This window comes from Taudactylus pleione, unplaced genomic scaffold, assembly GCF_031769625.1.
Source record: "Taudactylus pleione unplaced genomic scaffold, aTauple2 ptg000321l, whole genome shotgun sequence".
NCBI lineage: Eukaryota > Metazoa > Chordata > Amphibia > Anura > Myobatrachidae > Taudactylus > Taudactylus pleione.
Window position 1 is genome coordinate 160671 of NW_028284722.1, and position 27162 is coordinate 187832.

At 45.3% G+C, this 27162-nt stretch overlaps 2 protein-coding genes across 2 annotated transcripts in view; one reads left to right on the forward strand and one right to left on the reverse strand.

Annotated features, from left to right (window-relative positions):
- Positions 1–27162, forward strand: part of FAM135B (family with sequence similarity 135 member B) — a 174395-nt gene that overhangs the window by 13254 nt on the left and 133979 nt on the right. Inside the window, exons 3-4 of the mRNA XM_088443003.1 lie at positions 3718–3857; positions 4720–4790. Coding sequence (XP_088299129.1) covers positions 3718–3857; positions 4720–4790 — 211 coding nt within the window. The remainder of the gene's footprint in view (positions 1–3717; positions 3858–4719; positions 4791–27162) is intronic.
- Positions 10463–11720, reverse strand: LOC148509517 (uncharacterized). The gene has a single exon (XM_088443008.1). It carries the CDS (start codon positions 11372–11374, stop codon positions 10463–10465), a length of 912 nt encoding a protein of 303 aa, XP_088299134.1. The 5' UTR covers positions 11375–11720.

The following is a 27162-nucleotide window of genomic DNA, read 5'->3' on the forward strand; positions in this document are numbered from 1 at the left end:
GGCTATCTATGGAAACAGGGCATACATAGGGGCTCATTCAGAGGTACACGCAGCAGTGGCCGGTGGCGCGTATGTTTGCGGAATTGCGGCGGCTATAATATTCAGATGCTAGTTTCAGCCCTTCCACCTTGTGTACTAGCCTGCGCCTTACCCACTTTCAACATCTCTGGATGCTGTTACATCTCTGGTGATTCTTGACACTCCACCTTCGGCGCCCCATTGCGCGCACCATTGATATTTGCATGAGCTCTGTGGCAGGTGCAGGGTCTGCGTCTGAACATGTTGCGTGTGGCTGGGCCTCTGTATCTGAGAATGCAGCCACTGACACACCAGTGACACTCCCATAATACGCCCACGACACAGACTTTTTTTGCGCACACTTCAGGCCACCTCCCAGTCATCACCCAGGAAGGCCCATGGTTTTGCCTTACCAGTTATGATACCAGCTAAGTGCTAAAACTCCCTTGTTCGGGATTAAGATAGGAGTCGGTATTTCGATGCCTATCTTAAGTCCCCCATCGGGCTTTATCAGTCAGGATATAGACCGGCGGCATTTAGTCCGCCGGTCTATTAACTACAATTCCTCTATGCTTTACTGAGCGTCTATTCATGTGCTTCTGGCCACACTATCAGGGACTTCAGAATGGTTCTCTAACCGGTTCATGGAATAGTTTCTATAATTTGAATATTTGGGATAAATGAATGTTTGAGCCACACTGATTATTACGATCTTGTTTGGGTTTTTCTGGCTACATTTTATAGTATTGTTCAGGAATTGCCATAGGAATGGCAAACTTTGACCTTGAACACAGAGATTCTTGCTGTTGAAATAAAAAATAAATATGAAACAAAATCTATAAAATGTAACCATTTATTCTCAAACAGAAAACAGATTGAATACAAGTATGAAGTTCTAGAACTGGACAGAGGGGGTCAATCAGACCCGGTCGCAAGCACCGATGTGCTCGCAACCGCACTACGCGTGCGCAAGCCCCGGAGCGAGAGAGAAACTCTCTCGCTCCGGAGCTCGCTACAAAAGAGGCGGCTGTCGATGTTGATCGACAGCTCGCACCTTTTTGTAGGCGGGCCGGGGCGGTGGTTTCGAAAACGGAGGCGTTCCTTTAGGAACGCCTACCGTTTTGTGGGCAGCCGCACTGACATCATCAGTGATGTCAATGGGGAGCTTCCTGCTCAATCAGAGCAGGAAGCTCCCTGGGGCTTGCGAATGCCCAGACCCAACCTTAGGGTCTGGTCGCAAGCCCCGATGGTCACGATGGTGACCACCATCGCGACCATCACCCTGGTCGCAAGCTAAACTGTGGGTTTTAACCCACAGCTTAGCTTGCAACCAGGAGGCCGCACCAAAAAACAAGAAGCGCCCGCCCTCATTCAGAGAGAGCGATTGCTTCTAGCGACCGCCTCTGAATGAGGGCCAGAATCCGTTCAAATTATTTGCTCTCATTTAGTAAGTATTTAAATGCACTTATTTGTTTAGCACATACTGTACATATTCCACAGCACTTTACAGAAATATTTCAGTCATTCACCTCATTCTCTGCCCTGGAGCTTACAATCTATGGGGGTCATTCAGACCGCTCACGAGCAAAGTTCGCTCGCTAGCGGGTCGATGTTGTGAGAATGCGCATGCGCACAATGGAGGGAGCTCCGTCGTGCGCATGCGCGAGACCCGGCGAGTGACGAGAAATACGTCGCTCGGGGTCTCGCACCAAAGGGGGCGTGGCTGTCGATGGTGACTGACAGCACGCCCCCTTTGGTGGACGTGCCCGGGGCGTGGCGGCCAGACGCAGGCGTTCCCATGGGAACGCCTACCGTCTGAGTCCGGCCCCACTGACATCAGTAATGATGTCAGTGGGAGTGACTTTGGCTCTGAAAGAGCCTAACCCTAACCTCCTCCCCAAGTGCTTAACCCTAACCTCCCCCCAAGTGCCTAAGCCTAACCCCCCTTCCCCGCTACCTAAACCTAAATCTCCCGGGGGTAGTGCCTAACCTTAACCTCCCCCCGGGGGTGTCTAACCCTAACCTCCTCTTCCCCTAGCCTAACCCTAACCCTCCCAGGGGGCTGCCTAACCCTAAGTCCCCCCCCCCCCGGGAGCCTCTAACCTAACCCTCCCCCCCCCACGGCTGTCCACGCCCGGCACCCGGCTTACATTCGATCGGTAAGCCGGGTGTCGGGCTCCTGGCATAGGTAAAATGACAGGCGTCGGGATTTCGATGCCTGTCATTAGACCCTTGCCGGGATTAGACAGTCGGGATTTAGACCGTCGGCATCCCGACTACATACCGTTCAGAAAGGTGTGTAACAAATAACATTAGTGTCATGCAATGATCTAACAATACTAAGCAATGAAAACAATAACAGACAGTATGTATTAAAAAACAAACAAACAAACCTCTATTTATTACTAATGGGAATTGCAGTGTTATGGTAGTTCCAGAATAATGAAAGGGTGATTATTTGTATACCAATAACCATCACATACTCACCTACCCGCATCACCACAGACCCACCCTGCCTACTTCAGTGGGGAGAAGACTCCCTATAAATGACCCCAGCCTTGCCTTTTGGTCTGAGACCCTGGCTCTGTGCTTCATTGCGGAGCCTCCGTGATGTTCTGGCCCAGAAGTGAAACGTGCATTGGCATCATGACATCACAACGCAGCTGAGTCCTTCACCTTGCCGGCGGACCACTAAATACGCAACTGCTGACGTAATCTAGGAGGGTGGACTATTATTCCGGGAGTCTAAGGGGTAAATTTACTAAAGTGAGAGTTTTTAAAAGTGGAGATGTTGCCCATAGCAACCAATCAGACTCTACATCTATCTAGCACCTTCTAGAAGATAATAGCTATGATCTGATTGGTTGCTATGGGCAACATCTCCACTTTAGTAAATTTACCCCTAAGAAAACTCTCCGAAAATTTGTGACTCTCCAGTGGTGTAGCTGGGCCCCAAAGAACCCTGTGACGGCCCCGCACACTAAGCCATGACGTGGCGCAGAAGGGGCTGGGCCGCTGGCACCAGGAAGTGCAGCACTGTCCGAAGCATTCTGAGGATACTGTGAGCGGCTGCACAGGCTGCAGGGTGCCTGTCTGGAGCGTCCAAAGCACTGCTGCAGCAAAAGTAGCTGCGCTAGCCAGAAGCAAGGGCCGTGTTGCGTGACGGCGCTGCACACCCCTAGTAACGGCCCTGGTTGGATACCTGCGTTTATGTGGTTGGAGCATTGTATGGTCTTGCAGTGTTTCACCACCATACATTTCATTAACCATAAATAAATAGCTGAACATTTTAAACACCAAATAATGGGGCTCAATTATTAACGAGTTTTATCATATACAACAAGTTTTAAAACTCTTTGCATATGATAAATGGTGCTCCAGCCAATCAGCTCCCAAATGTAATTTTTCAAACAGATGACAGTTGGGAGCTGATTGGCTGGAGCACCATTTTTATACACAGCGACTTTTATCACTCGTTGTGAGTAATAAAACTCGTTGATAAATGAGGCCCTGTGTGTTCTAAGCTACTCCTGTGATATTTAACAAGTCTGCCTGGACTATAGGAAGACCTTGGTGAAAAGCATAGAAAAATAACTGTATTTAGTAAAAATCCAAGATGGTAGACACAACATAAACTAACCCACTATTGCTGCATGAAGGCAGAACACCACTTTTATTTCTTTCCTTCTTTCCTTCCAGATGACGGCGGAGAATATTCGCCATGCGTGTACGATAATGTCGTGTACAGTCGGATATTCCAAATACTGTATAGGAATGAAGACATCGATATCAATGATGTCATGCTGTTCAAGGTGCACCTATTTCTGGACGGAGAAAGGGTTTGTATTTTGTGTTCCTCCATTTACAGGCTAAGTATAGAAAATGCTAAACCACAGATTGTCACAGGCCCATAACAAATACAGCTGAAGGAATTATGGCTCGTTTCCATTTCTCCATATTACATATTCAAAGATGCTAAATGTTTACACCTTCCATGGTAAACAAATAAGAACTGAATTTGCATTGATTTGTATGCATTAAACAGAAAAGAAATAGAACTTTCCATCACTCGTACGTTAGTAGATATTTCATCTGCAGGATGAGATCTTCTGTTAGGGTTCCGGACTATAGACAGACAGTAATCAGTTAGACCATGTCTAGGTAGACACCAGATGTTATACAATTAATAGTTAGACAAGGATAAAAGTCAGACACACTAAAGTTAGACATGTACAAAAGATGTACAGGGTCAAAAGTTCGACATGAAAAAGATCGACACAAAAATGGTTGACACATTTTTTTTTTAGGATTTGGGATAGGTTTTGGGTTAGGCACTTACTGGAGGGTAAGGGTTAGGCACTTACCCCCACGGTTAGGGTTAGGCACTTACCCAGACGGTTAGGGTTAGGCACCAGGAGGGAGGGTTAGGGTTAGGCACCAAGGGGAGGGTTAGGGTGAAGATTAGGGCAAAAAAACAAAAAAATAATAATTGTCGACCATTTTTGTGTCGACCATTTTCATGTCGAACTTTTGACCCTGTCGACCTTTTGTACCTGTCGAACTTTTACATGTCTAACTTTAGTGTGTCTGACTTTTGTTTGTGTCTAACTATTAACTGCCTAACATCTGCTGTCTATCTAGACATTGTCTAAGTAATTACTGTCTATCTCTCATACCACACCCTTCTGTTATTCCTTTTAGGTAGAAGAATCCCTGAGTGAAGTAGATTTCCAGATGAAGTTAGATCTGCACTTTACAGACAGTGAACAACAGTAAGTATAGTTACAGTACTTAGTTATGAGCTGGCTCGGTGGTTTAGTATTGTAACTTATAAGCTGGTTCGGTGGCTTAGTAACGTCACTTATGAGCTGGCTCGGTGGTTTAGTAATGTCACTTAGGAGCTGGCTCAGTGCGAAAGGACTGCCTGCAAAATATCTATGTCCGATTCTTTGGGGATTGCACACGTCACTTTTCTGTTGTGTGCCAAAAAAAAAGGACACACAGTAATTACCTTTTCTTCGTGTAAGCCCCCACTAGTGCTGTATAATATACTGGACGTAGATTTACTAATGTATATTTTCCTGAACATGCATATAACATATGTACTATTGTTGTCATATTACATTTTGGAAATAGGGTTAAACTATATATGTGATATGTTTGAGGGTATTGTCACTTATTTTGTACCCCTCGGTGTGGAGGTTTGTTGAGGTGGATTACAGTGCTGGTGACCAATTGGCTCGAGCCATGGAACTGTCCGGAAGGTCCTGGCTGCCTCATGCCGGTTCTGGCTCACTCTGCTGGTGAGAAACACAAATAATATCCTGCACAGGACAAAAATGTAATTCAATTTATAGACCAGCAATTTAGTACATTCTAATAATTAGTTACAACATTATTATTACATAGCTGGAGGTGCCCCCTGGAATCGAATATCAAATACTCATAAAAAAAACCTTCCATTGGCCTCGGCTATTGTGCAGCAAGTGAGTCCTGTGTGGGGCGCTCTTTTATAATAAATTAATTGATATAATTGATATCAGGAAATATACATACTTACAATATAACTTTTAATCGGTTCCCTCTTTAAAGAGATTGTGGATTATTTTTACTCTGCGTGAAAATATGACAGAGTCACCCATCAATAAACATCCATAAATACCATATAGTTGATATCAGAAAATGAACATAATTAAAACAAAACTTTTAATCGGATCCTTCTTTAAAATAAATTGGGAATTATTATGACTCTGATTATGAAAATATGAGTCACCCATCACTAAGCACACATACTTATCCTATCCATCAATAAGTACACATACATATCCTATCCATCACTAAGCACACATACATATCCTATCCATCAATAAGCACACATACAGATCATATCCACCAATAAGCACACATACATATCTTATCCATCACTAAGCACACATACATATCCTATCCATCACTAAGCACACATACATATCCTATCCATCACTAAGCACACATACATATCCTATCCATCACTAAGCACACATACATATCATATCCATCACTAAGCACACATACATATCCTATCCATCAATAAGCACACATACATATCATATCCACCAATAAGCACACATACATATCCTATCCATCACTAAGCACACATACATATCATATCCATCAATAAGTACACATACATATCATATCCACCAATAAGCACACATACATATCCTATCCATCACTAAGCACACATACATATCCTATCCATCACTAAGCACACATACATATCATATCCATCAATAAGTACACATACATATCCTATCCATCACTAAGCACACATACATATCCTATCCATCAATAAGTACACATGCATATCCTATACATCAATAAGCACACATACATATCCTATCCATCACTAAGCACACATACATATCCTATCCATCACTAAGCACACATACATATCCTATCCATCGAAAAGAACACATACATATATCCATCAATAAGCACACATACATATATCCATCAATAAGCACACATACATATATCCATCACTAAGCACACATACATATCCTATCCATCAATAAGCACACATACATATCCTATCCATCAATAAGCACACATACATATCCTATCCATCACTAAGCACACATACATATCCTATCCATCAATAAGCACACATACAGATCCTATCCACCAGTAAGCACACATACATATCCTATCCATCACTAAGCACACATACATATCCTATCCATCACTAAGCACACATACATATCCTATCCATCAATAAGTACACATACATATCCTATACATCAATAAGCACACATACATATCCTATCCATCACTAAGCACACATACATATCCTATCCATCAATAAGCACACATACATATCCTATCCATCACTAAGCACACATACATATCCTATCCATCGAAAAGAACACATACATATATCCATCAATAAGCACACATACATATATCCATCACTAAGCACACATACATATCATATCCATCAATAAGTACACATACATATCCTATCCATCACTAAGCACACATACATATCCTATCCATCACTAAGCACACATACATATCCTATCCATCACTAAGCACACATACATATCCTATCCATCACTAAGCACACATACATATCCTATCCATCACTAAGCACACATACATATCATATCCATCAATAAGTACACATACATATCCTATCCATCACTAAGCACACATACATATCCTATCCATCACTAAGCACACATACATATCCTATCCATCAATAAGTACACATACATATCCTATACATCAATAAGCACACATACATATCCTATCCATCACTAAGCACACATACATATCCTATCCATCACTAAGCACACATACATATCCTATCCATCGAAAAGAACACATACATATATCCATCAATAAGCAAACATACATATATCCATCAATAAGCACACATACATATATCCATCACTAAGCACACATACATATCCTATCCATCAATAAGCACACATACATATCCTATCCATCAATAAGCACACATACATATCCTATCCATCAATAAGCTCACATACATATCCTATCCATCACTAAGCACACATAAATATCATATCCATCAATAAGCACACATACGTAAATATCCATCACTAAGCACACATACACATCCTATCCATCAATAAGCACACATACATATCATATCCATCACTAAGCACACATACATATCATATCCATCAATAAGCACACATACATATCCTATCCATCACTAAGCACACATACATATATCCATCAATAAGCACACATACATATCATATCCATCACTAAGCACACATGAATATCATATCCATCAGTAAGTCGCCCATTCGTTTTATCATTCTATTTGTTAACTTATCTTAACCTAAGCCTAGAAATGAACACACTGACACATGAAATGCAATTAAAGAGGTCACAGCCATAATTTATTGATCGAATTAGAATTGGTAATGGGTGGCAAGACAAAAGCAGTGCTCCGAGGCCACAGCCTTGCTTGAAACAATAATAAATAAACGGAAGCGGATTCCCGCCCCGCGCAGACTGGCCTGAGGTAGTACCATCCCCCCTTAATTGGCACAGCCTTCGGCCCTTCCCTTGGACAGGGACCAGGTCCCCCCTTATGGGCGGTGACCAACTTGCCGCTCTCAAAGGAAAGATGCTACCCAGTCACTCCTGCGCTAAATAATAGGCCGCCCAGGAGCACTGCTTCCCGCCAGGCTGAACTTCTACCTGTTGGAAGAAAACACAAAAATGCAAAATCCAACGAAACCAAAAAAGCATACCAACCAGCTTAGTCGGGTGGGTGGGTGGTTTGAAGAAACTGGAAAAGAGGAAAATGGCTCCTCTTACCAAGGAATATATATGGGTAATTTGTAACCTCCCACAAATCCTATGATAGGCTTATCACATCAACTGACCACTACCTAACCACACCTTACCCAGCCTTAACCCTTAACTAACTAACAAATTTTAAATATCAAACAGGGTGCTTATCTATCCTCAAACTTAATTAAGTATTCGTATGCATTAAGTCACCCATTCGTTTTATCATTCTATTTGTTAACTTATCTTAACCTAAGCCTAGAAATGAACACACTGACACATGAAATGCAATTAAAGAGGTCACAGCCATAATTTATTGATCGAATTAGAATTGGTAATGGGTGGCAAGACAAAAGCAGTGCTCCGAGGCCACAGCCTTGCTTGAAACAATAATAAATAAACGGAAGCAGATTCCCTCCCCGCGCAGACTGGCCTGAGGTAGTACCATCCCCCCTTAATTGGCACAGCCTTCGGCCCTTCCCTTGGACAGGGACCAGGTCCCCCCTTATGGGCGGTGACCAACTTGCCGCTCTCAAAGGAAAGATGCTACCCAGTCACTCCTGCGCTAAATAATAGGCCGCCCAGGAGCACTGCTTCCCGCCAGGCTGAACTTCTACCTGTTGGAAGAAAACACAAAAATGCAAAATCCAACGAAACCAAAAAAGCATACCAACCAGCTTAGTCGGGTGGGTGGGTGGTTTGAAGAAACTGGAAAAGAGGAAAATGGCTCCTCTTACCAAGGAATATATATGGGTAATTTGTAACCTCCCACAAATCCTATGATAGGCTTATCACATCAACTGACCACTACCTAACCACACCTTACCCAGCCTTAACCCTTAACTAACTAACAAATTTTAAATATCAAACAGGGTGCTTATCTATCCTCAAACTTAATTAAGTATTCGTATGCATTAAGTCACCCATTCGTTTTATCATTCTATTTGTTAACTTATCTTAACCTAAGCCTAGAAATGAACACACTGACACATGAAATGCAATTAAAGAGGTCACAGCCATAATTTATTGATCGAATTAGAATTGGTAATGGGTGGCAGGACAAAAGCAGTGCTCCGAGGCCACAGCCTTGCTTGAAACAATAATAAATAAACGGAAGCGGATTCCCGCCCCGCGCAGACTGGCCTGAGGTAGTACCATCCCCCCTTAATTGGCACAGCCTTCGGCCCTTCCCTTGGACAGGGACCAGGTCCCCCCTTATGGGCGGTGACCAACTTGCCGCTCTCAAAGGAAAGATGCTACCCAGTCACTCCTGCGCTAAATAATAGGCCGCCCAGGAGCACTGCTTCCCGCCAAAGCCCGGTTCATAGAACCAGGCCCGCCACCAAACTGTGACCCTCCAATACCTAAAGGAAACTACATAAGTCACTGATAAACAGCTCTAACCCTACTCCCGTTAGGTGTACCCCATCAGGCCTATAGAAGCTCTCCTCTTCGTAACGTAAACGTGGATGCCGTATGACGCGGCCACCCACACTGAGGATAAAACGGCCAACTGCCATATTGACCTTACGACGAACTCCGTCTAATGCCTTACCACCCTGGGGTCCTCGCCAAACTCGCCGTGGAACAATGTCCGACCAAGCAATGCGCACATTGGGCCAACGGTTAACTAGCACTTGCAAGTCGTTCCTAACAGCATGTATTAGCTCAATGCCTTTGCAAGTGCCCAAATCGTTCCCCCCTAAGTGAATGACCACCCAGTCCGGGGCCCCGAACTTATCCTCTGCCGTCCATAAGGCTTCCAGTAGTCGCTTCCAGCGCATACCGCGGAAACCTAACCAACGGACGTCATCTGCACCTAACAAAAGGGGGGCCTGCAAAGCTAAGGGGTGCCGACCAGCCCAAAATATAAATGAGTGTCCTACAAACCACACCCGACCGTTAGCATTCCTGGGTAACCCTGCAAGAAAAGTTACCTAGTCAGAAACTTAATCACAATATAACAAATAAATGCATCTAAAGGAAGGGAAAACAATAGTTGGGTGACCCAGCTGAAGGTGAAAAACATAAAACCTCTTTGAGGGCAAAACTGAAAAGCCCCTCAAACTCCAAAGCGGCAGTAGGCATAAGGCCCCTGGGTTTCCCAACAAACTCGCAAGGAGCTCAGCTACTTAAGCAACTTATCCTCCCTTAAATAAGTTTTATAAGCTGATGACTTCCATCGACCCAACTTTTGTAAGGTGTCGACCGAAGCACCATCAACCGCTGCGCAGGTTGCTGCCCCTATCCTAAATGAATGTGTCCCGAACTGGTCTGTGGGCAGGCCTAAGGCTATAAGGCAATTTTGAAACAGCTTTATGAACTGAAACTTAGATAAAGGTGTAAGATTAACATGTACAAGCCACTGCGCGCCACTTGGAGGGCGAAGAGCATTAAAACGCCGCGCCAAGGCAACTGGGCAGATAACAGCGTCTGAGTGTTCTTTTATAGAAATCCAACGACCCCTGCCAAGTTGGTCAGTCTTGGACCTATGAATTTTACACAATATCAATTCCTTCTTAACTACCATGTGTTTAAACAATAAACCCGATGTCGCGGAACTCTTACTAGAGGCTACAAGCTCTCCGATTCTAAACGCCCCGAAATATGCCAATGAAAAAGCTAAACTAAAAAGGGCCGATTCGTACTCGCCTAAAGCAACCCCTGATACAGCCACAATCAGATCTTTAAGCAAAGCCGGGTCAATTGGTCTACGCGTGTCGCCTATGCTAGGGTGTTCCTTCGCCCACCCCTTCATCACTTTGGATAGCAGAAACGATTTTGTGGGATCTGCAACGCCATGTAGTTTAGAAAAGTAAGCGATGCCAGACAGCGCCGCAGACATAGCAGCCTTAGAACGACCCCTTTCATGCCAGTTCCAAACAAACTCTGCCATACGGTCGTCAACCGTCTTACCTCCCTCACGTGTGGAAGCCAAGAAACCCTGCCAATTGTCCCAAGCTGCCGTGTAGGTCCTTAACGTGCTAGGGGCCAGAGACTTCATTGCGAGGCCTTTGATGCCGGCACGACAATCTGCCATACATGGGAGGGGCAGTTTAAACCATGAATAGAAGCGTAAGGAGCGAGAGAACGAAACCTGTCCCACTGCAAACGAGATAAGGCGTCTGCTATCTCATTAGACACTCCCGGAACATGCTGCGCCCTAAACTCAATGTTCCTCCGTAAGCAAAGAAGCGTCAAGTGCCTCAACAACTTCAAAGCCAACGGAGACTCCGCCCTCTGATTATTTACTGCCTGAACAACACCCAAATTATCGCACCAAAAAAGGATCCTCCTATTACAAAGCCTGTAAGCCCATAACTCAACTGCCACTACGATGGGGAAAAGTTCTAAGAGCAGTATGTTCTTCGTAAGGCCCAAAACTCCCCAAACTTCTGGCCAAGGCTCCGCGCACCAATCTCCTTCAAAAAAGGCGCCGAAACCGATGGAACCGGACGCGTCAGTAAATAACTGAAGCTCTGAATTATCTACTGGGGCCCGGAGCCATATACGAACACCGTTAAACTCGCGCAGGAAAAGCAACCAAACTCGAAGGTCTTCCCTCAAATCTTGGGATATTCGAACGAGGTGATGGGGCTTCTTGATACCCGCCGTGGCTCTTTCGAGCCGCCTACAAAAAACCCGACCCATGGGAATGACTCTACAAGTAAAGTTAAGGAGCCCTAGCAACGACTGCATCTGCTTCAGCGAGACTTTCTTTGACAAAACAAACGCTTCAAGCAACTCCCCCAAACGTCGCACCTTTTCAATCGGCAAACGGCATAACCCTAGCACAGTATCTATTTCTATGCCCAAATACGTCAAACGTGTAACCGGACCCTCCGTCTTGTCCCTGGCAACAGGAACGCCTACCACTGTGAACAAGGCCTGCAAGGAAAAAAGCAATTCCTCACAAACCTGGGTATCCGCTGGCCCCACCAACAGAAAATCATCTAGGTAGTGGGTAACCCCCGCTTGCCCTGTGCCCGCCTGTAAGCACCATTGCAAAAAGGAGCTAAAACATTCAAAAAAGGAACACGAGATGGAACATCCCATCGGCAAGCATCTATCTACATAATAGAGTCCCGCAACTCTAAAACCCATGTACTTAAAAGATTCGGGGTGAAGGGGCAACAGCCGAAAAGCCAACTCGATATCCACCTTGGCTAATAACGCCCTTCTCCCAAAACTCTGTACTATATCTAGAGCCTGCTCAAATGATTGGTAAATGACCCGACAATCCGATGGATCTAGCGCGTCGTTGACCGACCCTCCCTCGGGGTAAGAAAGATGCTGTATCAACCTAAACTTACCCGGTTCCTTTTTTGGTACGACCCCTAAAGGCGATATGCACAAACCTTCCAATGGTGGGGACTTAAAAGGGCCGCACATGCGCCCCAACCCTATTTCCGCTTTAATCTAAGTCGTACTACTTCCGGGTGTAGGCGTGCCGACTTAAGATTTCTTTTAGACACAACCGAGACCTCCCGTGTCACCGGTAAACGCAAACCTTCACTAAACCCATGAAACAAAAAGGCTGCTTCCTCCCTGAGAGGATAACGAGCCAACCAGCTCTTCAACGCCCCTAGGTCCACCAGCGAAGGTGCTTTACCTAACACCGCCCCGCGACTCGTCGGGCTGATCACCTCGATTTGTCCTTCCACCGCCGGTACGCCCGCATTCTTTAGCCGGGTGCCCGCTCCCGCAGAGCATGCATATGTGTCTATACCGACAGCCCGACCCTCTATTACATTGCGCATTATTATATGCGTAGCATTTTCCTCTGCCGGCTCCTGCACCGCCTGGGCGGGCCGGAAAGGGCTGTTTACGCACTACCAAGGAATCCGCAGAAGCGCGAGGCAGTTGGTTGACTTCCAGCCACACCTCTACGTCCTTGAAGCCAAACTGAAAATTCGCCTGCCCCTCTTGCTTTTTCCGGAATGTCTCATCATATTTCCGCCAAGCTGTACCCTTGCCTGACGAGTGCATGCCGTGCACCATATGCATATACTTGAGAACATTCATGTACTCAGTCGGGCGTGACTCAAGGTATGAAGCTGCGAAAACGAACATCCCTGCTTCCCAATTCTGGAATGAACGGAAGCTTTCTTCCGTGCCTGCACCAGCTGATTTTGCCCGATCTAAAGCCTTTTTAGCATCCGCTGTAATGGAAAACATGTCCACGAATTTCCCCTTCCTGATCCTTTCCCTAACCTTAGACCTCAAACCCCTAAGAATGGCCGTGTTTGCGCAATGCACCATATCCCCCGTAGAATCTGGGACCTTAGCTGCTGACACTGTGCTGGTCTTTTTGGGACTCCCCCGCTTCCCTTTAATCTTGTGCGATAAGTATCGCATAAGCTTACGCGGCCTCTCTGATGAACTTGCAGAATCGCTAGAGTCAGTGGAAGATGAGTGTGTGCTGTGCAATGTGGAAACAGCATGCTCACCAGAAACTGCCGTCGAAGGACCAGCCACTTCGTCCAGAGTGTTCGCCAAAAGTCCCTCGTTGCGCGGTGCACCCACCACGACTTGACTCGCCGAAGCCATCTCGCTGTCCGTCCGCTGAATCTCAGCTGCCCGATTGGAATGCTCCCCAACTGCAACCTGAGGACTTGACGTAATCACAGGTGACTCAGACTGCACATCAACTCCCCCCGTGGAAAGGGGGGCATGGGGGGGCCGCAGGGGCGCATGGACAGCTGCAGGTGGCTGAGGGGGGGGGGGGCGGGGTGGGAAGGGGGGGTGGGATATGCATGGGCTGGGCATATGCTGCAGAAGTGGCCGGAGGAAGGGCGAAAGGTGGCGGCAGGGCATGGTAATACGGGCCGAACCCTTGCGGAAGGGGGGCGGGCCCAGGGGTTAACGCAGGGAGGGCGTACTGGAACATAGTGGGGGGGAGGGCCTGGTGGAGCCCGATGGGGGCAGAAAAGTAAGGTGCTGCATTTGAAAAATGGGGTGGGCCGTAGGGGCCGGTGAAATATGGTGACCAGCTGGGCTGCTGCGCTGGTAAAGGGTTGAATGCAAGGGGGGGTTGCTGCATGTTGTAACCGCCACCCATAGGTGCGGGGGTGGCGATGGGTAATAACAAGCTGGGGGGGCACTTAGGGTACCAGTCCTGATGGACCCAGCAACTGATGCCACGCTGCAGGGGGAACCCTGGTGGCTGAATAATAGAGGTGAGGGCTGAGGAGGAGGGGGCCCCCTCGCTCCAGGGGTAGAGGGGGCTGAAGGGGGGGATGCAGAAATGCATAGGGCCCCCTGTGCTGGATCCTGGCTTAAAATGGCCGCCGCGACCCTGTGGGCGGGGCCAACTGAGGGCGCAGGGCGCGGGCTGGCCGAGGCAAGTGCGGGGAGAGGCGCTGGGCTACGGCCGCCCGTGCTGCTCGCGGCGCCGCCGGAGAGCCAGGCGGCCATCAATTGCGGAGAGGCAGCGGGGGAGGTGAGGGAGCGGGAGCCGGCGGGGGGTGCCCGCGCGGGAACGCGGGCGGGCACATGCTCGCAGCCTGCAGCGTGGTGCGGCCCGCGTCTGGATGGAGGGGGAGCCGCAGATGTAAGGGGCCTGGAAGCCTCCATCAATCGGCGGGGGGGGGGGGGCGCTGAGCGGCGGGGTCTGGGCATTATGAAACAGGAATGAGGGGGGGGGGCAGTAAAATCAGAGGACAGAGGGAGGGGGGGGGGTGGAAACAGCAGGTGGATGGGATGTTAAACACAAAAAAGGGGGGGGGGCTGGATAGAAGGAGCTGGAAGGAAAGGGGTGAGAGAAAGATGAGAATAAAAGAGATAGGTAGGATGTGAAATAAAAGAGAAAGAATTTAGACCAAGATATACAGCTATGCAGATACTATATGGAATACTTAGCCAGCCTGGTTTGAAGAAACTGGAAAAGAGGAAAATGGCTCCTCTTACCAAGGAATATATATGGGTAATTTGTAACCTCCCACAAATCCTATGATAGGCTTATCACATCAACTGACCACTACCTAACCACACCTTACCCAGCCTTAACCCTTAACTAACTAACAAATTTTAAATATCAAACAGGGTGCTTATCTATCCTCAAACTTAATTAAGTATTCGTATGCATTAAGCACACATACATATCCTATCCATCAATAAGCACACATACATATCCTATCCATCAATAAGCACACATACATATCCTATCCATCACTAAGCACACATACATATCCTATCCATCAATAAGCACACATACATACATATCCTATCCATCAATAAGCACACATACATATCCAATCCATCAATAAGCACACATACATATCCTATCCATCACTAAGCAAACATAAATATCATATCCATCAATAAGCATACATAAATATCATATCCATCAATAAGCACACATGAATATCATATCCATCAGTAAGCACACATACATATCCTATCCATCAATAAGCACACACATACATATCATATCCATCAATAAGCACACATACATATCCTATCCATCAATAAGCACACATGAATATCATATCCATCAGTAAGCACACATACATATCATATCCATCAATAAGCACACATGATTATCATATCCATCACTAAGCACACATACATATCATATCCATCAATAAGCACACATACATATCATATCCATCACTAAGTACACATATATATCATATCCATCAATAAGCACACATACATATCATATCCATCACTAAGCACACATAAATATCATATCCATCACTAAGCACACATACATATTAGGGGTGAGCGGGTTCGGATTTCTGAAATCCGAACCCCCCCGAGCCCCCCCGATCCGAGTCCGATCCGAGTCAGGCTCGACTTTTCCCGCCTGACTCGGATCTGACATCGAGGCAAAACGTCATCATCCCGCCTTCCGAGTCTCGCGGGTTTTGGATCCTATATAAGGTACCCGCGTCGGCGCCATTTTCTCACTCGGCTGTGGACAGTGAAGAGGGAGGGTGGGAGTTAGTGCTGTGTAGTGTAGTGTAGTGTAGTGCTGCTGTTGTCCACTACTTCAAAGTCCATAGGGGCTGGCTGTGTTGTGCTGTGCTGCTGTTGTTAATAGGGGCTGTGTCCACTACTTCAAAGTCCATAGGGGCTGGCTGGACTGTGTTGTGCAGTCAGTTCTCCATAGGGGCTGTGTCCACTCCAAAGTCCTGTGCAGTGTCCCAGTCCTAAAGGGGTGCTGTAGTGTTGTCCAGGGGGTGCTCTGTCCATCAGGGGTGCTCCCCCCAAGTGCTAAAAAAATAATATATTTTCTGTGTTTGTGAATTGTGTGCGCAGTAGCCGCACGTGCATCAACAAAGTAGTGCCAAGCGTGCGCCTGTGTCATAAGTAAAGGGCCGGCTGGCTTGACCGTTAAAGGGTGCTGTAACCCCCGAAAGTACACTCCAGTCCAAACCAAAAAAAAATTATTTTCTGTGTTTGTGAATTGTGTGCGCAGTAGCCGCACGTGCATCAACAAAGTAGTGCCAAGCGTGCGCCTGTGTCATAAGTAAAGGGCCGGCTGGCTTGATCGTTAAGGGTGCTGTAACCCCCGAAAGTACACTCCAGTCCAAACCAAAAAAAAAATTATTTTCTGTGTTTGTGAATTGTGTGCGCAGTAGCCGCACGTGCATCAACAAAGTAGTGCCAAACGTGCGCCTGTGTCATAAGTAAAGGGCCGGCTGGCTTGACCGTTAAGGGTGCTGTAACCCCCGAAAGTACACTCCAGTCCAAACCAAAAAAAAAATTATTTTCTGTGTTTGTGAATTGTGTGCGCAGTAGCCGCACGTGCATCAACAAAGTAGTGCCAAACGTGCGCCTGTGTCATAAGTAAAGGGCCGGCTGGCTTGACCGTTAAGGGTGCTGTAACCCCCGAAAGTACACTCCAGTCCAAACCCAAAAAAAAATTATTTTCTGTGTTTGTGAATTGTGTGCGCAGTAGCCGCACGTGCATCAACAAAGTAGTGCCAAGCGTGCGCCTGTGTCATAAGTAAAGGGCCGGCTGGCTTGACCGTTAAGGGTGCTGTAACCCCCGAAAGTACACTCCAGTCCAAACCAAAAAAAAAATTATTTTCTGTGTTTGTGAATTGTGTGCGCAGTAGCCGCACGTGCATCAACAAAGTAGTGCCAAGCGTGCGCCTGTGTCATAAGTAAAGGGCCGGCTGGCTTGACCGTTAAGGGTGCTGTAACCCCCGAAAGTACACTCCAGTCCAAACCTAAAAAAAAATTATTTTCTGTGTTTGTGAATTGTGTGCGCAGTAGCCGCATGTGCATCAACAAAGTAGTGCCAAGCGTGCGCCTGTGTCATAAGTAAAGGGCCAGCTGGCTTGACCGTTAAAGGGTGCTGTAACCCCCGAAAGTACACTCCAGTCCAAACCAAAAAAAAATTATTTTCTGTGTTTGTGAATTGTGTGCGCAGTAGCCGCACGTGCATCAACAAAGTAGTGCCAAGCGTGCGCCTGTGTCATAAGTAAAGGGCCGGCTGGCTTGACCGTTAAGGGTGCTGTAACCCCTGAAAGTACACTCCAGTCCAAACCTAAAAAAAAATTATTTTCTGTGTTTGTGAATTGTGTGCGCAGTAGCCGCACGTGCATCAACAAAGTAGTGCCAAGCGTGCGCCTGTGTCATAAGTAAAGGGCCGGCTGGCTTGACCGTTAAGGGTGCTGTAACCCCCGAAAGTACACTCCAGTCCAAACCAAAAAAAAAATTATTTTCTGTGTTTGTGAATTGTGTGCGCAGTAGCCGCACGTGCATCAACAAAGTAGTGCCAAGCGTGCGCCTGTGTCATAAGTAAAGGGCCGGCTGGCTTGACCGTTAAGGGTGCTGTAACCCCCGAAAGTACACTCCAGTCCAAACCTAAAAAAAAATTATTTTCTGTGTTTGTGAATTGTGTGCGCAGTAGCCGCACGTGCATCAACAAAGTAGTGCCAAGCGTGCGCCTGTGTCATAAGTAAAGGGCCGGCTGGCTTGACCGTTAAAGGGTGCTGTAACCTCCGAAAGTACACTCCAGTCCAAACCAAAAAAAAATTATTTTCTGTGTTTGTGAATTGTGTGCGCAGTAGCCGCACGTGCATCAACAAAGTAGTGCCAAGCGTGCGCCTGTGTCATAAGTAAAGGGCCGGCTGGCTTGACCGTTAAGGGTGCTGTAACCCCCGAAAGTACACTCCAGTCCAAACCTAAAAAAAAATTATTTTCTGTGTTTGTGAATTGTGTGCGCAGTAGCCGCACGTGCATCAACAAAGTAGTGCCAAGAGTGCGCCTGTGTCATAAGTAAAGGGCCGGCTGGCTTGACCGTTAAAGGGTGCTGTAACCCCCGAAAGTACACTCCAGTCCAAACCAAAAAAAAATTATTTTCTGTGTTTGTGAATTGTGTGCGCAGTAGCCGCACGTGCATCAACAAAGTAGTGCCAAGCGTGCGCCTGTGTCATAAGTAAAGGGCCGGCTGGCTTGACCGTTAAAGGGTGCTGTAACCCCCGAAAGTACACTCCAGTCCAAACCAAAAAAAAATTATTTTCTGTGTTTGTGAATTGTGTGCGCAGTAGCCGCACGTGCATCAACAAAGTAGTGCCAAGCGTGCGCCTGTGTCATAAGTAAAGGGCCGGCTGGCTTGACCGTTAAAGGGTGCTGTAACCCCCGAAAGTACACTCCAGTCCAAACCAAAAAAAAATTATTTTCTGTGTTTGTGAATTGTGTGCGCAGTAGCCGCACGTGCATCAACAAAGTAGTGCCAAGCGTGCGCCTGTGTCATAAGTAAAGGGCCGGCTGGCTTGACCGTTAAAGGGTGCTGTAACCCCCGAAAGTACACTCCAGTCCAAACCAAAAAAAAAATTATTTTCTGTGTTTGTGAATTGTGTGCGCAGTAGCCGCACGTGCATCAACAAAGTAGTGCCAAGCGTGCGCCTGTGTCATAAGTAAAGGGCCGGCTGGCTTGACCGTTAAGGGTGCTGTAACCCCCGAAAGTACACTCCAGTCCAAACCTAAAAAAAAATTATTTTCTGTGTTTGTGAATTGTGTGCGCAGTAGCCGCACGTGCATCAACAAAGTAGTGCCAAGCGTGCGCCTGTGTCATAAGTAAAGGGCCGGCTGGCTTGACCGTTAAAGGGTGCTGTAACCCCCGAAAGTACACTCCAGTCCAAACCAAAAAAAAATTATTTTCTGTGTTTGTGAATTGTGTGCGCAGTAGCCGCACGTGCATCAACAAAGTAGTGCCAAGCGTGCGCCTGTGTCATAAGTAAAGGGCCGGCTGGCTTGACCGTTAAAGGGTGCTGTAACCCCCGAAAGTACACTCCAGTCCAAACCAAAAAAAAATTATTTTCTGTGTTTGTGAATTGTGTGCGCAGTAGCCGCACGTGCATCAACAAAGTAGTGCCAAGCGTGCGCCTGTGTCATAAGTAAAGGGCCGGCTGGCTTGACCGTTAAGGGTGCTGTAACCCCCGAAAGTACACTCCAGTCCAAACCTAAAAAAAAATTATTTTCTGTGTTTGTGAATTGTGTGCGCAGTAGCCGCACGTGCATCAACAAAGTAGTGCCAAGAGTGCGCCTGTGTCATAAGTAAAGGGCCGGCTGGCTTGACCGTTAAAGGGTGCTGTAACCCACAAAGTACACTCCAGTCCAAACCAAAAAAAAAATTATTTTCTGTGTTTAGCCGCACGTATATATCAAATCGATATAACATAAATGGAGGACCAAACTTTCTCCGATAAAAATAAAATAGAGAAAGATCAAGAACCACTTCCTCCTAGTGCTGAAGCTGCTGCCACTAGTCATGACATAGACGATAACATGCCATCAACGTCGTCTGCCAAGGCCGATGCCCAATGTCATAGTAGAGGGCACATACAATCCCAAATGGCAAAGTTCAGGAAAATGACCTTGAAAAAGACATTTAAATCAGCTGAAGAGAAACGTAAACTTGCCAATATGCCATTTACGACACGGAGTGGCAAGGAACGGCTAAGGTCGATCCCTAGTATGTTCATGACTAGTGGTTCAGCTTCACATGACGATGGAAGCACTCCTCCCACTAAAAAAATCAAAAGAGTTAAGCTGGCAAAAGCACAGCGAAGAACTGTGCTTTCTAAGAAGATATCACAAATCCCCAAGGAGAGTCCAAGTGTGGTGGTGGTTGCGATGCCTGACCTTCCCAGCACTGGACGGGAAGAGGTGGCTCTTTCCACCATTTGCACGCCCCCTGCAAGTGCTGAAAGGAGCACCCACAGTCCACTTGCTGATATGCAAATTGAAGATGTCACTGTTGAAGTACAACAGGATGAGGATACTGGTGTAGCTGGCGCTGAGGAGGAAGTTGGCGAGGAGGATTCTGATGGTGATGTGGTTTGTTTAAATCAGGCTCCGGGGGAGACAGTTGTTGTCCGTGGGATGAAAAAGCCCATCACGGTCATGCCTGGGCAGAAGACCAAACATTCCACCTCTTTGGTCTGGCAATATTTCTATCCAAATCCGGACAACAACTGTCTTGCCATATGTACCATATGTAAAGGTGAAATAAGTAGGGGTAGGGACGTCAACCACCTAGGAACATCCTCCCTTATACGGCACCTGCAGCGCGTTCATAAAAAGTTACTGTCAAGTTCAGAAACTTTGGCTCAGACCGTAAGCAGTCCAGGGACACCTAAATCCCGTTGTCCTGTTGTATCCAAGCGCCTGCAAACCACACCGTCAACTCCCTCCTCGTCAATTTCCTCCTTAGTCAGGATCGGAAGTAGTCCTGCAGGCCATATCACTGGCATGACTGACTCTCCTATCCGGGATTCCTCCGGAGGATCCTGCATTGCTACGCCTACTGCTGCCGCTGCTGCTGTTGCTGCTGCTGCTGGGAGTCGTTCATCATCCCAGAGAGGAAGTAGGAACACCACTACTTTTACTAAACAATTGACCCTCCAACAGTCCTTAGCGAGGAGGATGAAGTACGACAGCAGTCATCCTGAAGCAAAACGTATAACTGAGGCCTTGACTGCTATGTTGGTGTTAGACGTGCGTCCGGTATCCGCCATTAGTGCAGTGGGATTTAGACAATTGATGGAGGTAGTGTGTCCCCGGTTCCAAATCCCGTCTAGATTCCACTTCACTAGGCAGGCGATACCGAGACTGTACAGAAACGTCAGAAAAAGTGTCCTCAGTGTCCTGAAAAATGCCGTTGTACACAATGTCCACTTAACCACGGACATGTGGACAAGTGGAACAGGGCAGACTAAGGACTATATGACTGTGACAGCCCACTGGGTAGATGTATCACCTTACGCAGCAACAGCAGCAGCGTCACCAGTAGCAGCATCTCAGAAACGCCAGCTCGTTACAAGGCAGGCTACGCTGTGTATCACCGGTTTCAGTAAGAGGCACACCGCCGACAACCTCTTAGAGAAACTGAGGGAAATCATCGCCCAGTGGCTTACCCCACTTAGACTCTCCTGGGGATTTGTGATATCTGACAACGCCACCAATATTGTGCGGGCATTACATCTGGGCAAATTCCAGCACGTCCCATGTTTTGCTCACACAATAAACTTGGTGGTGCAGAATTTTCTGAAAAGCGACAGGGGCGTGCAGGAGACGCTTTGGGTGGCCCGAAAAATTTCTGGCCACTTTCGCCATTCAGCGACTGCGTGCCGAAGACTGGAGCGCCAGCAAACACTCTTGAACCTGCCCCGCCATCACCTGAAGCAAGAGGTTGTGACGCGGTGGAACTCAACCCTCTATATGCTTCAGAGGATGGAGGAGCAGCAAAAGGCCATACAAGCCTATACATCCACCTATGACATAGGCAAAGGAGGGGGTATGCACCTGACTCAAGCGCAGTGGAGAATGATTTCCGTGTTGTGCAAGGTTCTTCAGCCCTTCGAACTTGCCACACGTGAAGTCAGTTCAGACACTGCCAGCTTGAGTCAGGTCATTCCCCTCATCAGGCTTTTGCAGAAGCAGCTGGAGAAAGTGAAGGAGGAGCTAAGACGGAGCGATTCCGCTCGGCATGTGGGACTTGTGGATGAAGCCCTTCATTCGCTTTGCCAGGATTCCAGGGTGGTCAATCTGTTGAAATCAGACCACTACATTTTGGCCACCGTGCTCGATCCTAGGTTTAAAGCCTATGTGGTGTCTCTCTTTCCGGCCGACACAAGCCTGCAGAGGTGCAAAGACCTGCTGGTGAACACACTGTCAGCTGAAGCGGAACGTGACACGTCAACGGCTCCTTCTTCATTTTCTCCCGCAACTGGGGCTGCCAGGAAAAAACTTAGGTATCCTAAGCAACCCGCTGGCGGTGATGCAGGGCAGGCAGGACCAAGTTTGGACATCTGGTCCGGACTGAAGGACCTGGCAACAATTTCTGACATGTCTACTGTCACTGCATATGATACTGTCACCATTGACAGAATGGTGGAGGATTACATCGGTGACAGCATCCAAGTAGGCATGTCAGACAGTCCATACCTGTACTGGCAGGAAAAAGAGGCAATTTGGAGGCCCCTGTACAAACTGGCTCTATTTTACCTGAGTTGCCCCCCCTCCAGTGTGTACTCCGAAAGAGTGTTTAGTGCAGCCGGGAACCTTGTCAGCGAAAGGCGTAGGAGGTTGTTTCCACAGAATGTGGAGAAGATGATGTTCATCAAAATGAATTATCAGCTCTTCCAGGGAGACCAGCCTCCAGAACGTACAGAGGGACCTGTGGTGGTGGATTCAAGTGGGGACGAGTTAATACTTTGTGAGGATGAGGATGTACACACTGAAGAGGGTGAGGAATCGGTGGATGAGGAGGATGAGGATGACATCTTGCCTCCGTAGAGCCAGTTTGTGCAGGGACACATTAATTGCCAGCTTGTTTTGTGGGGGCCCAAACGAACCAATCATTTCAGCCACAGTTGTGTGGCAGACCCTGGCGCTGAAATGATTGATTTGTTAAAGTGTGCATGTCCTGTTTATACAACATAAGGGTGGGTGGGAGGGCCCAAGGACAATTCCATCTTGCACCTCTTTTTTTCTTTGCATTATGTACAGTTTGGGGCCTAGTTTTTCTAACTGCCATCCTGTCTGCCACTGCAGTGTCACTCCTAGATGGGTCACGTGTTTGTGCCGCCCACTCGTGTCGCTTAGCATAGTCATCCAGCTACCTCGGTGCAACCTTTTGGACATAAAAACACTATTGTGAGGTGTGAGGTGTTCAGAATAGACTGGAAATGAGTGGAAATTAAGGTTATTGAGGTTAATAATAGCATAGGAGCAGAAAAACCTACAAATTCTGTGATTTTAGCTGTTTTTATGCTTTTTTTCAAAAAAATACAGATCCAAAACACAAAACCCAGAACCCAAAACACGGAAGGGTGGTTTTGGCAAAACCAATCCAGATCCAAAACACGAAGAAAGATCCAGATCCAAAACCAAAACACAAAACACGAAAAGTGGCCGGTGCACACCCCTAATACATATCATATCCATCAATAAGCACACATACATATCACAACCATCACTAAGCACACATACATATCCTATCCATCAATAAGCACACATAAATATCCTATCCATCAATAAGCACACATAAATATCCTATCCATCAATAAGCACACATAAATATCCTATCCATCAATAAGCACACATACATATCCTATCCATCAATAAGCACACATAAATATCCTATCCATCAAAAAGCACACATAAATATCATATCCATCAATAAGCACACATAAATATCATATCCATCAATAAGCACACTTACATATCATATCCATCAATAAGCACACATAAATATCATATCCATCACTAAGCACACATAAATATCATATCCATCAATAAGCACACATACATATCATATCCATCAATAAGCACACATAAATATCATATCCATCAATAAGCACACATAAATATCATATCCACCAATAAGCACACATACATATCATATCCACCAATAAGCACACATACATATCATATCCATCAATAAGCACACATAATTATCATATCCATCAATAAGCACACATACGTATCATATCCATCAATGAGCACACATACGTATCATATCCATCAATAAGCACACATACGTATCATATCCATCAATAAGCACACATACAAATCCTATCCATCAATAAGCACACATACATATCCTATCCAGCAATAAGCACACATACATATCCTATCCATCAATAAGCTCACATACATATCCTATCCATCAATAAGCACACATACATATCCTATCCAGCAATAAGCACACATAAATATCCTAACCATCAATTAGCACACATACATATCCTATCCAGCAATATGCACACATACATATCCTATCCAGCAATAAGCAGACATACATAACCTATCTATCAATAAGCACACATACATATCCTATCCATCAATAAGCACACATCCATATCCTATCCATCAATAAGCTCACATACATATCATATCCATCAATAAGCACACATACATATCATATCCAGCAATAAGCACACATACATATCATATCCATCACTAAGCACACATAGATATCCTATCCATCAATAAGCTCACATACATATCATATCCAGCAATAAGCACACATACATATCCTATCCAGCAATAAGCACACATACATATCCTATCCATCAATAAGCACACATACATATCCTATCCATCAATAAGCACACATACATATCCTATCCAGCAATAAGCACACATACATATCCTATCCATCAATAAGCACACATACATATCCTATCCATCAATAAGCACACATACATATCCTATCCAGCAATAAGCACACATACATATCCTATCCATCAATAAGCACACATACATATCCTATCCATCAATAAGCTCACATACATATCATATCCATCAATAAGCTCACATACATATCATATCCATCAATAAGCACACATACATATCATATCCAGCAATAAGCACACATACATATCATATCCAGCAATAAGCACACATAAATATCCTAACCATCAATAAGCACACATAAATATCCTATCCATCAATAAGCACACATACATATCCTATCCAGCAATAAGCACACATATATAACCTATCCATCAATAAGCACACATACATATCATATCCATCACTAAGCACACATACATATCATATCCATCAATAAGCACACATACATATCATACCCATCTCTAAGCACACATAGATATCATATCTATCAATAAGCACACATACATATCCTATCCATCACTAAGCACACATACATATCCTATCCATCACTAAGCACACATACATATCCTATCCATCACTAAGCACATATACATATCCATCACTAAGCACACATACATATCCTATCCAGCAATAAGCACACATACATATCCTATCCAGCAATAAGCACACATACATAACCTATCCATCAATAAGCACACATACATATCCTATCCATCAATAAGCACATATACATATCCTATCCATCACTAAGCACACATACATATCATATCCATCACTAAGCACACATAAATATCATATCCATCAATAAGCACACATACATATCATATCCATCAATAAGCGCACATATATATCATATCCATCAATAAGCACACATACATATCATATCCATCAATAAGCACACATACATATCCTATCCATCACTAAGCACACATACATATCCTATCCATCACTAAGCACACATACATATCCTATCCATCACTAAGCACACATACATATCCTATCCATCACTAAGCACATATACATATCCTATCTATCAATAAGCACACATACATATCCTATCCATCACTAAGCACACATACATATCCTATCCATCACTAAGCACACATACATATCCTATCCATCACTAAGCACATATACATATCCCTCACTAAGCACACATACATATCATATCCATCAATAAGCACACATACATATCATATCCATCAATAAGCACACATACATATCATATCCATCAATAAGCACACATACATATCCTATCCATCAATAAGCACACATACATATCATATCCATCAATAAGCACACACACATATCATATCCATCAATAAGCACACATACATATCCTATCCATCAATTAGCACACATACATATCATATCCAGCAATAAGCACACATTCATAACCTATCCATCAATAAGCACACACACATATCATATCCATCAATAAGCACACATACATATCCTATCCATCAATAAGCTCACATACATATCATATCCAGCAATAAGCACACATACATAACCTATCCATCAATAAGCACACATACATAACCTATCCATCACTAAGCACACATACATATCCTATCCATCACTAAGCACACATACATATCCTATCCATCACTATGCACACATACATAACCTATCCAGGTTTAGCAGTTAGTACATTCACTCCCTTTCTTCATTAATTCATTTATGTAGTAGCATTATATGTAACCAACATACACATAAATTAGAATTTAAACACTATAATGCTTCTAAAAACGGTTTTGATAAATGTTGCAGATATAGTATATACATACAGGACAGATATATTCTCGATATACTTTTGTTATATGAGAGATAGTTTTTTTATCTCAGTCTTTCTCTCAACTATAAATGCCAGCAATCAGTATCATGTATTAGAAACAAATAATAGACAATAAATAAATAAATGACACATCTAGTCATGTATATAATGTTGCAGCCCCTGTCTCCTGTGATTATTAATTATACTTCATGGAAAACAATTGGGGGAAAATACATGAACACTGCTATTCATAAATGAGCTGGCAGCAAGAACCAAAGAGGTTCAAAAAGGACAGATAAATGGTTATGTAAGGTGTGAGGGTCCGGTTCCTTCTGCTTTCCCAGGTCTTCAAATTGAACGGACCTGGGATGAGAGAGGAACACACGGCACCACCGTTGGAAACAAAAGATAGTCATGAGGGACAGTGCGCCTGTGTATGGTGTAAG